The 13,051-nt window shown below is 34.5% G+C and overlaps 3 protein-coding genes across 5 annotated transcripts in view; 2 read left to right on the top strand and 1 right to left on the bottom strand.

The window, feature by feature from the left end:
• LOC107645365 lies at positions 1,590-8,605 on the top strand. The gene is made up of 7 exons (XM_016349375.2): positions 1,590-2,164; positions 6,108-6,238; positions 6,333-6,450; positions 6,569-6,667; positions 6,763-6,878; positions 6,994-7,148; positions 7,716-8,605. Exons 1-7 carry the CDS (start codon positions 1,702-1,704, stop codon positions 8,197-8,199), a joined length of 1,566 nt encoding a protein of 521 aa, XP_016204861.1. The 5' UTR covers positions 1,590-1,701; the 3' UTR covers positions 8,200-8,605.
• Positions 9,104-10,878, bottom strand: LOC107645366 (BSD domain-containing protein 1). 3 transcript variants are annotated; one of them, XM_021103727.1, is made up of 2 exons: positions 9,980-10,878; positions 9,104-9,871 (listed from the first exon to the last, which is right to left on the bottom strand). In XM_021103727.1, the coding sequence occupies exons 1-2, from the start codon at positions 10,797-10,799 to the stop codon at positions 9,369-9,371; spliced, it is 1,323 nt and encodes a 440-aa protein (XP_020959386.1). In that variant the 5' UTR covers positions 10,800-10,878; the 3' UTR covers positions 9,104-9,368. The 3 variants fall into 3 exon arrangements, with proteins under 3 accessions (XP_020959386.1, XP_020959385.1, XP_016204862.1); XM_021103726.1 differs by having other exon boundaries at positions 9,104-9,868; positions 9,977-10,878; XM_016349376.2 differs by having other exon boundaries at positions 9,104-10,878.
• The window catches only part of LOC107645367 (exosome complex component RRP4 homolog), a 2,608-nt gene continuing 1,720 nt past the window's right edge, over positions 12,164-13,051 (top strand). The window contains exons 1-3 of the mRNA XM_016349377.2: positions 12,164-12,484; positions 12,581-12,626; positions 12,726-12,815. Coding sequence (XP_016204863.1) covers positions 12,228-12,484; positions 12,581-12,626; positions 12,726-12,815 — 393 coding nt within the window. The 5' untranslated portion in view covers positions 12,164-12,227. The remainder of the gene's footprint in view (positions 12,485-12,580; positions 12,627-12,725; positions 12,816-13,051) is intronic.

Consider the following 13,051-nt stretch of genomic DNA (forward strand, 5'->3'; position numbering starts at 1 on the left):
CATTATATAATATATAATATAAAAAAATTTTAAATATACCAAAAATATCAGTGTTCTAATTATTTTAACTGTTGATATGAATTATAAAATATATATATATAATATATATTAATTAAAATTAATAACTAAAACAATTGAAACACCGTTATTTTCTGATACACTTAAAATTTTTTCCTATGTATATATTATTGTAGTTTGTTTGGTTCCAGAAAACACGAACAACTAACCACCACTATTACGTATTAACAAGAGCAATACCAAAGCTCAAGGTCTCCACTCTCCACCAAAAACAAAAGTGGTTGTAAGTTGAATCAAAGCAGCATTACTTAGCATTCCAATTTCTAAATTGCCTTACTTTGAACTTCAACAGCTACTACCATATCTCATTTTTTTAGATAAATTAGTCACATACTATCATATTTCATATTAACACTTAAGAGACTACTTTAATAAAGATACTAAAAATATCTTTTTTTTTTAAGATGTTCACACATGTTATATTATTATTGGATATTTTTATTAAACCGATTAATAATTTATTTTTTATTATAAACCAGAATAAAATTGGTTTATTATAGTAACAATAATAAATCTAATTGTCTGCATTATAACTATTAGACCCGATTTGATCCGATCGAATTATACCATATAAATCGAATATCTTTAAATTTTTTGGTAAAAAGACAATTATATTCCTGGTTTTTTGTTTTTCGGACATTTAAATCCCTAAAAATTTAAAAATACAATTAAATCCCTAAAAAAAATTAGATTTATTGTTATTGTTATAAAAAAAATCGATTTTATTCTAATTTGTTAAGAAATTCAAAAATAACCGATTCATTAATACGTCTAACAATAATACAATACATAAATATCTTTACAAAAAGACGTTTTGCGCATCTTTATGGAAGCATCCGCTAACACTTAATATACAACTTTTAAATTTTAACAATTATAATATCCAACTAATTAAATATACATTATTCAAATAACAGTATTTGACATAAATATTTGGTCTCGAGTCTTTACCAGGGTGGAGGGGTGTGGGACCCTTGGTCAGCTTCGCTCGGCAGCCAGTGATGTGAGAACCAAGAATAGAGGGCCTGAAGTGGGCCCCAAAGTCACCACCCTCACAATGCTCCTTTCTGTTCAGTCGTGGTGCAATTGCATAGACCCCGACCCATTGGGAAAGGGACCCACTTCTCTTCTCGCCCTTTAGCTCTCTTCTCTATGTTTTTTATTTTTTAATATTGGGAGACTCAAATCCGTTTACCTCTAATAAATATGAAAAAAATATGTCATTTAAATTATTAATTGAATAAAAAAAATCCTACTAAAGAGATAATGGACTATTTATACAATATGTACAATAGGCTAAGAGTTACAAAATGAACATCTCTTATACTATTTAATTTTTAGATTCACCAAAAATCGAATTTTTGATCTTTCGGATCTAGAGTTCTAATACCAAGTCATGATACCACTCATTCCAAAAACTTCAGCTATTGAAAAAAATAACACTAATGATTATATATCTAATACTCCCTAAATCTTTATTGTGTATATTGTACAAATATTCTATTAGCTCCTCATACTTCACTGTGTCTCTGTTTTTGTCTCTGTTTGCGTTTCTGAAACTCATAAATATTGGGACAAGCTTCCTTTCCTTTCCTTTCCTTAATTGCTTCGACTCTGATTCTCATGGCGGCTGTAACTGCTGCTATTCCTCGTACCGATCCGCCAATGGTCGTGTCGGATTCCTTCGCCAAGGACGCCATACTCGCCTGGTTCCGCGGCGAATTTGCTGCTGCAAATGCCATCATCGACGCCCTCTGCTCTCACCTCGCCGCCGCAGCCTCATCCTCCGACGAGTACGACGCCGTGTTCGCTGCCATACACCGCCGCAGGCTCAACTGGATTCCCGTCATCCAGATGCAGAAGTACCACTCCATTGCTGACGTGACTCTCGAGCTCCGCAAGGTCACCGAAAAGAAGACGGCGACGGCGGAGGAGGCGGAGGCGGAGAGTAATGGCGGCGGAGACGATGAGAAGGGGAAAGTGGAGGAGGAAGTGACGGAGAGTGTTGGAAATGGCGAAGGCGAAGGCGAAGCTCAACAGAGTCATGAGGAGTATGAATCTCCAGAGAGCGAGATTACTGATTCAGGTACTTTAATTAATTACAATTAACAATCTAATTAATTACATATCTTAATTCTTTCTTTTCTTATCCACGATTCATCCTTCTAAAAGCTTTAATTAAGCTTCACTTTTCATTTCTCCGCAAATTCATTCGCTGTTTTCATAAAGCAGGGATTTTTTAAATTTCCTCTCTCTAAAAAAAAGCACCGGTGATTTATTATTATTATTATTTAAACAATTTTTGTTGGTTTGTGTGATATTATTGTAGGGACGAAATCATGAAATTTCTGTGTATGTATATCTTTTCAAAGAAGCAAAATTTGTTTTATTTTATGACATCTTATTAAAAATTAGTAGTATATTGAATTAAATATATTAATACTCGAAACATATAAAAGTCGTTTTTATTTCATTCATCATTAGAGTTTAACAAAATTTGAACACGAGAGTAAATAGTATTATTTGACATGGAAATCAGATTTGTATAGAAATTGTTTATAGCAATAGAATCAAATTTAATTTTCGTTGTGCAATGGTAGACCGCAGACATCGTTCAACCTTTTTGATCCTCCATTTTCCAACACTATTCTTTTCCAATATGTAACTTTACGGGGTACTCTATTGTATAGATTAGAGTGGTATTAGAGTGGTATAGAGAGAATATAATTCTTTTTATAATTATTTTTTATTATTTTATTATTATTTAAAATAGTTAGTAAATTAATTTCTTTTATCTGATAATAAGATAGTAAAACAGTGAATGAGTAAATATTACTAATTTAAAAGAAATTAAAAGTTGTTACTTGATTATTGGATAAAGAAATTAGTTTTTAATCTTTTTCAACTGAAAAATATTGATTTATTTTTACGAGTAGTTATCAAATATTTTTTTAACTCGTTTTTAGCTGAATCGAATTTTTTTTATTGAATTAACTATATTTAAATCTAAATTTTTTAGTGGAAATAATTTTAAATATTTTCATGTAATGTTCCACCAGAAAGTATATTAAAATATTTTTCGTGTATCCCTTATACTTACCAAACGCATTTTGTACCGTTTGATTTTTGGTGTGTATATAATTTTTTCTATTGTAGAACAAATAAGTCTATTACTTTGTGATTTTCTTTTTTTTTTTTACCAAGATATATGAATTTGTGACTTTATATTTGGTGTGGAATTGCGATGATTTTAAAGTAATTTTAAGCTGAGAATGCAGTTCAAAGATTCTGTCCATAATACCGCTACATGTGTATTAAAACATTTCTTAATGTAAACAAAGTTGCATGTGAAAATAACGATGTTATTTACGCACCTAAAAAATTAGGATATATTTGATTTGTATTTGTATCTTTTATTTTTTATTTTTAGAATTTTATAAAGATGAAAAGCCAATATGAAAGTAAAATAGAAAATGAAATTCTATCATTTTTATTATTTTTTATAATATTCTAATAACAAAAAGTAGTAAAATAAAAGAGTCTTATTAACAAATACATTAAGATAATAATTTTTAAGGAAATCATAATTAAAAAATTTGAATAGAAAAATATAAACCTTTTAAATTTTGAAAAAAATAACATTTTTATTTCGATTTTATTAACCAATGCTCTTAGTCTCTTTGAACACCTTTTAACTAATTTCAAAACAAAAATAAAAAATATTTTCTCAAACCATTGTGCTTTTTATTTTTTATTATTTAATCGAAGAGGTGTAAGTCGATATCAATTATAATGTGCAAAATGTTATTTTATATTTAAAAGTCAATTGAAAGTAATATAAGCAATGCTTGGAATCTAAAAAGATTTTTAAAGAGATTGATTAGAAGAATAAATTATTTTAATTTTTAACAATAACCATATTATAATTTAAGAGAGAAAGATGGTTAGTTGGGGTTAATTCTCTAAAATAAAAAATTAATAGAAACAGGAAATAAAACAATTATTAATTAGATAATTTATACCATATACAGTTAGATTTTGAGTAAATGCTCTTTTCGGTCCCTGATCATTTATCCGATAAACTTCCCACCCCTTAAAAAATCTAAACATCCAAGTCGGTCCTTATCTATTTTGATATATGTTAGTTTGAGTAAATGTCATTTTCAGTCCCTAATCAGAAATTAGAACGTACATATATCAAAGTAGATAGAAACCGATTTAGGTGTTTAGATTTCTTAAGGGGTGAAAAGTCCATCGAACAAATGGTTAGGAACCGAAAAGGACATTTACTCTTAGATTTTTTTACTTTGTCAACCTTAATTTAGAAGAGCTTAATCCTCGTTATTTAGGTGTAGTGATGATTGACGAGGATAACAACGTTAATGAAGGAGAGATCTAGAGATATGAACAATGATTTTATTACAGGCGGCGGAAACATCATAGCAGACGGCATAATATGGTTGTTGACGTCACGTGACTGGTTCCATCTAAATGGTATCTTACCACGTGCGTGCGGCCTTCCCTCTCAATGGGGCTGGGTTGGATTGGTTGGATTTTAGAATATCTGGTAATGGTACCAATATTCTCTACTCTTAATTTAATCAACCCCCAATAATCCTGCCAGAGGAAAAAAAAAAAACATTGATTTTTCTTGTAGATTAATCATTTAATGCAACCTTGTTAACAAGTAAAAATTTGGAAGAATGTTGCATCATATTAGTACTTAATTTTGTGTGCATAAAAGTGAGATGTTTCTTATTACTTTGTAGTTTAATATGATCTTAGTAGTTTATAATTTATATTCGTCACCTCGTATAACTTTGTATCTAATCAACTTAGAATTTGTTGATTTTATTTTTTCAAACGATTTAATTCCTCATCAAAATCAAGGTGTCAAGTCATGCATCAATGAGCCGTGTTGAATGCGTTTTTCTTCTTCCTTCTACGAATAAGAATATGTTTTTAAAGATACTTTTTAAAAAAATCAAAATCAAAAGTAATTTTTTTATTAGAAGCTTAAAAGATTCAAGTTTTCAATACATTAAATATTTGATATGTTAAAAAGTTTTTTCTTAAAAAAATTATTCTAGTAACTTTGATGAATGTTCTTACAATCCTCTTAATATAATCTCTTATACTAGAATCTGTAAAAAGAATGTATACAAAGAATAATACAAAGATCATTTCTTAAAAAAAAAATAGTGATATTATGAAAACATTATATCAATATAACTACTAATTATAACTCTTCACGTGACGTTATATCAAGTTTTTAAACATCCTTTTTTATATCTACAAATATGTAAATATTATAAAAACAAATAAATAATATAGTGTTATGTGTAGAGTTCAGGGTAATAGACTAATAGTAACATGAGTCCTATCAATGGAAAGCAAGGGAACAAATGAATAACAACGGTTGAGAAAAGAAATTGGAAAGAAACACATGTTTAGGCAGCCAGATGTATTTATTTCATAGAGGGGACATGTGCTGCTGCCTTCCATAATTTTTTTTTTGTTTTTGATTTTTGAAGGAGCCATCATTCTTTTGTTTGTATTATACCATTATTGCCATGCCTAGACTCCACATCTCTTCTTCAATTCCCTTTATTAATTGCACTACCACCGTGGGGACATTGCTCATGACATGTGTTGCTGCGATCTCTTTCTAATTTATTTTCTTAATATTTTTTAAATGGTAAACAAATTGCATTTAATATTTTTCATTTAAAAGGATATGAGTGTTATATAGTGACAGTTTAGGTTAGTTTTGTCAAACATCTAGTTAAGCTCTCTGAGGTTGTCTAGTTTAACGGCCTAGTAGGATTTGACACCTGCAAGATAATCAGAGGTTCTACCAACTGGAATTCACAATATCTCTAATAACTAAATTTTGATAAGTGAATTTCTTTAGTACATATGGGTGGTGTGAACTCTTGAATCTATTTAACAATTGATAATTAAAAAGCATGTACTAAATTTTTGCTGGGTATTAAATTTTCGAAGATTTTCTTTGGTCTGATGAGCAGGATCTCAAGAAATGCACCCCAGTTTGACAAACATTAGCATATGTTCCAATCACGAAGAATGTGAAGGACGCTCATCACTGATAAAGTTGACAAAAGGTTTCCAAGCAAAGGAGTCAGTGAAGGGCCATATGGCAAGTTCATCAATTTTTTTCACAAACTAAATGCATTCTTTTATAAGTAAAACAGGTGGAAATTGCTAACAGAAAAAAATGTTCCAATTATCAGGTCAATGTTGTGAAAGGATTGAAGTTATATGAAGCCATTTTCAATGACTCAGAAATCTGTAAGCTGACTGATTTTGTAAACGAGATCCATGTGGCTGGCCAGAAAGGGGAACTCTCCGGTAAACCGACTAGAAACCGGTCAAACTGGCCGGAAACCAGCTGATTAATTTGATGCAAGCTGTCCTGTAGTCATTGTTTTCAGAATACTAATTGCAACATCACCATGAATAAATGTAGGTGAAACTTTCATACTATTCAACAAGCAGATGAAGGGGAACAAGAGAGAGCTGATTCAGCTAGGTGTTCCAATATTCGGGCAGATAAATGATGCAAAGAGTAAGAAATGATAAGTAGAAAAAACTTGATAGCTTTGGTAGAGTGGTGTGATGTGTAATTCTACTCACCCTTTTTGTTTTCATGTGTTTTTACAGGCAACATAGAACCGATTCCAGCACTTCTTCATGGTGTCATTGATCACCTTATACAATGGAAGTTAATTCCAGAGTATAAAAGGCCAAATGGTTGTATCATTAACTTCTTTGAGGAGGTATTGTTTTCCCTTTACTTCATTTATCCGGTGTCAGTACATTTTAGGAAGGTTGTACAACTGTATAAGCATCTGTTGCAACTATGAAATAACATAGCTATGTCTATAATTTTAGGGGGAATTTTCTCAGCCATTCCTGAAACCACCCCATCTGGACCAGCCTATATCAACCCTTCTTCTCTCTGATTCAACTATGGCTTTTGGACGTATCCTAATGAGTGAAAATGATGGGAACTACAAGGGGCCACTCATGCTCTCATTGAAGAAGGGGTACATATCAAACAACTTTACTCTTTGCAGTCCTAATCTTCCATTTATTATTTAAGATTCTATTCACAGTGCTGGATATGAAGGAAGAAATAGCTTCATCATGTAAGTGAATAATGTGAAATGCTATTATACAAGCTTTCCACAGGATGCAACTATACATGTTACAGTAATAATAACGCCCATATTATTCGGATCTTGCTTCTCTCCATTTCCTTTATCCTTTGGATAACAGAGAATCTTGCAAGCACTTCCAATTCACAAAATTATATTGTTTTTCTGCCTAGGAAAACTTAATAGCTATTTTGCATTTTCATCATTTACATAAAGGGTGCATTACAGGACCCCATTGTGATCCTTGATAGCTTATTTTTTCATAATATCTCTTCTCATTCATATTCAGTGGCTGCATCAAGAAACACCGATACGGTTGCCCTTAATGACAAAAGTGACGATAATATTCATCTTATTATGCAAACAAATTTGAGGCATCATGTAATGTGTATATCTTCTTCTAAAAGCAGATAGGTGCACTGTGCATATTAGATAATGAAAATCTTACTTTGGCAGGTCTCTTTTAGTGATGAGAGGAAATAGTGCAGACATGGCAAGGCACGTAATGTGTCCATCACCGAACAGAAGGATTAGCATCACCTTCTTTAGAGTGAGGCCAGACTCCAATCAATACCAGTCACTAACTCCTACCGTGACAAACGCAATGACTCTTTGGCAACCCGGCATTGCTAGCCCATATGCTGTGCCAAATGGAGCTGTAAGCAGCTATGAGACTATGGACATGATGCCCAAATGGGGAATACTTCATGCTCCAATGGTCATGCTAACAAACCCTGTACACCCTATGGCAATGAACCCTGGCAAACTTCCTGGTGGCGCTGGGACTGGGGTTTTCTTGCCTTGGAAGGTAGCATCCAGGAAACCTGCAAGGCATCTCCCACCTCGAGCCCAAAAGGGACGCCTTATGGCATTATCATCGCCAACCAATTCACATATGGGAGAGTCAACTTCTGAACCCAGCATTACAGTTGGAGGTTAAGGTAAGATTTTAGTTTAGAAGCAGCACTGGTTTCAAAGGAATGTGAATCAAGAAAGTTACCTTGGAACAGTGGAGGATGTCCATTTGTTGTACAAAGGAGCCCGATTGCTGCTAGAAGAGTGTCTTTTATCCATTTTTCACCCCTCCCCCGTCTTTTTCTTTTTGAACTTATTAGACGGATAGCTTATAAGGTATAAACTATAGAGTTCACAATAGGTTAGTATGTGTTCCAATCAGTTTAAGGATTTAGGAATCTAGCTTTCAAATGTGAAGAGTGTGAATTAAGAGATAGGTTATATTTTTCATTTTAAACATCAACATTATTCAAAGTTATGTTTATCTACTTAATACTGTGTTGGTACATTTACATATCAAGACAAGTCAAATATTTTTATTCGTTTCCAAAATTTCTGGACTGCCACATCTGATTTTCATACTATTTCTGGACTGCCACATCTGATCTTCATACTGTTTTAACCGAAATAGAAAGTACTGCTTTAAATGCTTCAAGTGAAGATTTTTGTTTTTTAATTACTTTCTGATCTGTCATCCGTCGTCTTCATACCTTCATTTTTTCACTCGGCAGGCACTACTTGATACGTTTATTAGTTTAGAGAGAACTAATATATTTATATAGGTTAAATGTGCTTACTTATTATACTTCAAACTTTCAACACACTGAAATCAAATGAACAAGTTGCTGGTTAATTGTTTCCATTGATAAAGCTCTTTAATATAACAAATTAGACTAACTGGAAGAGCTATTTAAAGAAGAGTATTCCAAATGATGCAACTATAAGTCTATAACCAATTCTGAATTTAAAAAGGATAATTTGCTGGCACTAATAATTACAACAGATCGATTAACTTATAAAAGAAATAGTAAGGGGATTGTCATGAAGAGTTATCGAAAATTCTGTTTGAAGTCATCATAATCTCATAAATATTCGAAACAAATGACATTTAAAAAGACAAGATAATCTATATAGAAACAATTGCTTTTCATACAAGAAGGACAAAAGAAATGACACCACTATTTCTAAATCAATTTATACATAAGTAGAAACAAAGAAAATGCTAATTTAATTTCACTTATCAAAGAATAATCATAATCACACTTACATAATTATGCCTCTCACCAGAACTCAGATCAGTGAGCATCAAGTGTCTCAAGACTTAACAGCATCATCATCATCATCTTCAATGTCCCAACTCAAGTCTTCTTCTTCCTCTGCAACACTCAGCCGCTTCCGCACATCAATTTTGCTTGGGCTTCCACTCCGAGGTGGACTTGTCTTCTTTTCATCAATACTACTGAGATCCTCAATCTCATCCCAACCGAGATCCTCCTCTTCCTCGTGTGCCGGGCTCTTACTTGCCTCAACCACCGAAGGTTTTCCATCATCAACTTTTGTTTCCACTATCACTTTCTCATCAGAACCAGCTGCATAATCACTATTCTTCCCAGATTCAACCACTTCCTTCACGACTTCCTTGCATGAGTTGCTTCCATCATCCGCCTTTTGAGCAATCACTGAACTCTCAACTTTAGTTTCCCCAACAGAATCATTGCCATGTTCCTTACTTTCACTTTGCAATGAACTATTCCCCCCCACTTCCACACTCAATCTCTTTGTTTCGACCACACCCTTTTCACCAAATTTACCACCTTGCAACTCAGAATTCCCCTCAATTGCCAAAGTTTCAGCACTAACCTCCTTATCAATCACACCCTTTGATTTACCATGACCCACATTCTCTTCTCCCTCCTCCTCCTCCTCCTCATCATCATCATCTTCAACATCTGTTACATCCCAACTCAAATCCTCCTCTTCCCTTGACATTGTCGTCACAAGTCTAGCCCTCACATCCTCAGCTTTCTTCAGCTTATACACCTTATAGAAATACCTTAACCAGAAACTCTCGTTATCCACGCTATTCGGAACAAGCCTCTTGTAAATACTCTCCATAGCCTCATTCTCACTAAGCAAACCCTCCAATTCCTTATCCTTCCCTTCCAACGAAAACCCTAATTTCCATTTTCCATACTCTTCCAAATCCTCAGGCTCATCAGTGTAAGTGCTAGCATCACCCTGAATAGCACGAATCTGAGCTTCAAACCTACTATACCCTTTCAAATTCGAGCTACTACCATCTTTGCTAGGGCTTTTAGTGCTTCTGTTGCTATTGTTATCGGAATCGAGATCGGCGGCTAGGATTGCTTCCTTACCTTGGGAGATGATCTGGGCCGTTCCTTTGACAACAGTAGATCCCAACTGATCGATGGCCTGGCCCACCGTCTCGAGGGAGCCATGGGCGACCTCGATCTCCTTCTTGAGTCCCGTGCCGAATTCTTGGAGGTCCCGGCGATACGTCTCGATTATCGATTCGGATTTGGAGGTTAGGGTTTTGATCAGGCCACCGAACCGAATCCACCCGCTGCCATCGACGCCGTCACTGTGGTCGGTGGTGGCCGTGGCGGCGTCGGATGAGGAGGGATCAGGATCGGTTGCGTTTTGCGGGTGAGACGCATTGTCGGATTCAGATTCGGATCCAGGGGGATCTGGATCGTCGGAGAGAATGGATTTAAAGAAATTCATTGAAGAGAGATTAGAGTAAACGAGAAATGTGAAGTTTCTGTTGATCCTGTTGCGATACGATGGGTGCGTATCTAACTCTAGTCTCTATATATACCTCTTGCGTTTGAAGGGGATGCTACTAAAATGCACGTGCTATAGTTTCTGAGTTAATGATGAAGCCCAATAAGGCTCAGGCCCAATATAAATGGATTAGCACATACACTTTTGTTTTTTAAAGTTTTCCACCAGATCTTAACTCTTAAGTTAAAAGGTCAATGATTGTTGGCTTGTTGCGGATCTAAATAACTAAATTTTTAAATAGAATTTATCGTTAATGCAGTGGATTTCCTCATGTTTATTTAAACAGAAGTAAATTCACTATTTCAATAATTCAAATTGGTTATTGGCACAAAGACTTTGATATAAACTCACAAAATTGATAGAATTTGATTTACGTCAAAGGTATATATATAAAAAAAGAGGCATGCTACAGATACAAGTCTTTTTGACTTATAAGTCTTACAAGTTGCTATACATACGGGTCTTTTAATGCGTTATTCAACCGTTTCCTATTTTCAAATCACTACACTCACCATGTATTATTATGAACGACTTTTCTTCTTCTTCTTTCTCTTCCTCTTCCTCTTCCTCTTCTTCTTCCTCTTCCTCTTCTTCTTCTTCGTTTTTTTTCGATTATCATGGTTTCTGAAATCAAGCTTTGAAATCGTTTTGAAGATAATGAAACTTCAGAAATACACCCAAACGATTACAAAAATACACCCAAACGATTATAGAAATACACCAAAAAGATTACAGAAATACACCCAAACGGTTATAGGAATTCACCCAAACGATTATAAAAATATACCCAAAAGATTACAGAAATACACCCAAAGGATTACAAAACTACACCCAAATGATTTAAGAAATACACCCAAAATTTGTTGAAGTACACCTTATGCATAATTCAGAACTCTTTCTCTTTCACCTCTTCATCTTCTGCTGCTTCTTCTTCTTCAAAAACGATTTCAGAGTTTGATGTCAAAAAACAATGGAAATCGAGAATAACGAAGAAAGAAAACAGAGAGAAAAGCACGTAAATGAAGAAGAAGAGGAAAACGAGGAAGAAGAACGTGCAGGAAGAAGAAGAAGAAGGAGAAAGAGAAGGCAAAAAACGAAAGAAAAGGAGAAGAAAAAGAGTAAGAGGAAGAAGAACGTGCAGCAAGAAGAAGAAGGAGGAGGAGAAAGAGAAGGTAAGAAACGAAAGAAAAGAAGAAGAAGAAGACGAAGAGGAAGAAGAACGGTTCGAAGCGCGTTTTGAGCGTTAGTTTTAATTGGACTTGTAAGGCTTACAAGCCTTAATCGCTTGTATGCGAAGAATTTCTCTGGAGGTTTAGGGTTTATGGTTTTCAATCTTGTTCCTCCTTCCATTGAGAAAGAGAAAGAGAGATGAGAGGATTACAGTTACCGTTGAGCCAAACTCAGAAGGTTCGTCTCCAGAACGCTCTGCAGCAGCTGGAGTCGCTCTCCTCCAAGGTCAACTCCGATGCCTCCGTCACCGTCGCCGATTCCATTTCTGTTAACCACGAGGAAGGCGTCCTCAAGGGCCACGGAACCGCAGACATCAACGGCGACCTCGTTGCCACCCTCTGCGGCGTAGTTGAGCGCGTCAATAAGCTCGTCTATGTCCGCGCCCTGCGATCCAGGTAAACCGTAAACCCCGAACACCTTATCTCTCAGCTTCTCTACTCGCCAATCTCCTTTTCTTCTCTTATTCGGTAGTTGAATTGAGCAAATTGCAGGTACAAACCCGAAGTTGGAGACATCGTCATTGGACGTGTTGTCGAGGTAGGGAAGAAACTGCTTCGTAGTTCATGTTCATAGTTTCATATCTGATGTGGCTGTGGAAGTATTTCATGCATTTTTATCGATTGGATTATTGTCTAGGTTTCTCAAAAACGTTGGAGGTTGGAGATAAATTACAGTCAAGATGCAGTTTTGATGCTTTCTTCTATGAATATGCCTGATGGTGTCCAGGTATTGCATGAATTTCTGATTCTTTATTGGAAAAGTTTCTGCATAGCTTGCTAACTAGCAGATTAAGCCTTAACTAATTGTAAAAAATTACTTTGGTAAGTCATATATTTATCCACATCTGCAATAGAACTGTTGTTTCCACTTGTTACAATGTTGTCTATGTTAATAGGCGCTTCATAATGATTATGGTTATTCAATATTTAATCATTGTTAGTTTTGTACTACACTGATTTCTG

The sequence above is a fragment of the Arachis ipaensis genome, chromosome B06 (assembly GCF_000816755.2).
Source record: "Arachis ipaensis cultivar K30076 chromosome B06, Araip1.1, whole genome shotgun sequence".
Classification (NCBI taxonomy): domain Eukaryota; kingdom Viridiplantae; phylum Streptophyta; class Magnoliopsida; order Fabales; family Fabaceae; genus Arachis; species Arachis ipaensis.

Excerpts from the sequence above, each read along its gene's own strand:
- LOC107645366 (XM_016349376.2), bottom strand. The coding sequence starts at position 10,799 with ATGAATTTCTTTAAATCCATTCTCTCCGACGATCCAGATCCCCCTGGA.
- LOC107645365 (XM_016349375.2), top strand. The coding sequence starts at position 1,702 with ATGGCGGCTGTAACTGCTGCTATTCCTCGTACCGATCCGCCAATGGTC. Across the intron at positions 6,451-6,568 it reads CCAGAAAGGGGAACTCTCCG|GTGAAACTTTCATACTATTC; the intron begins GTAAACCGACTA and ends GAATAAATGTAG. Across the intron at positions 6,668-6,762 it reads GCAGATAAATGATGCAAAGA|GCAACATAGAACCGATTCCA; the intron begins GTAAGAAATGAT and ends GTGTTTTTACAG.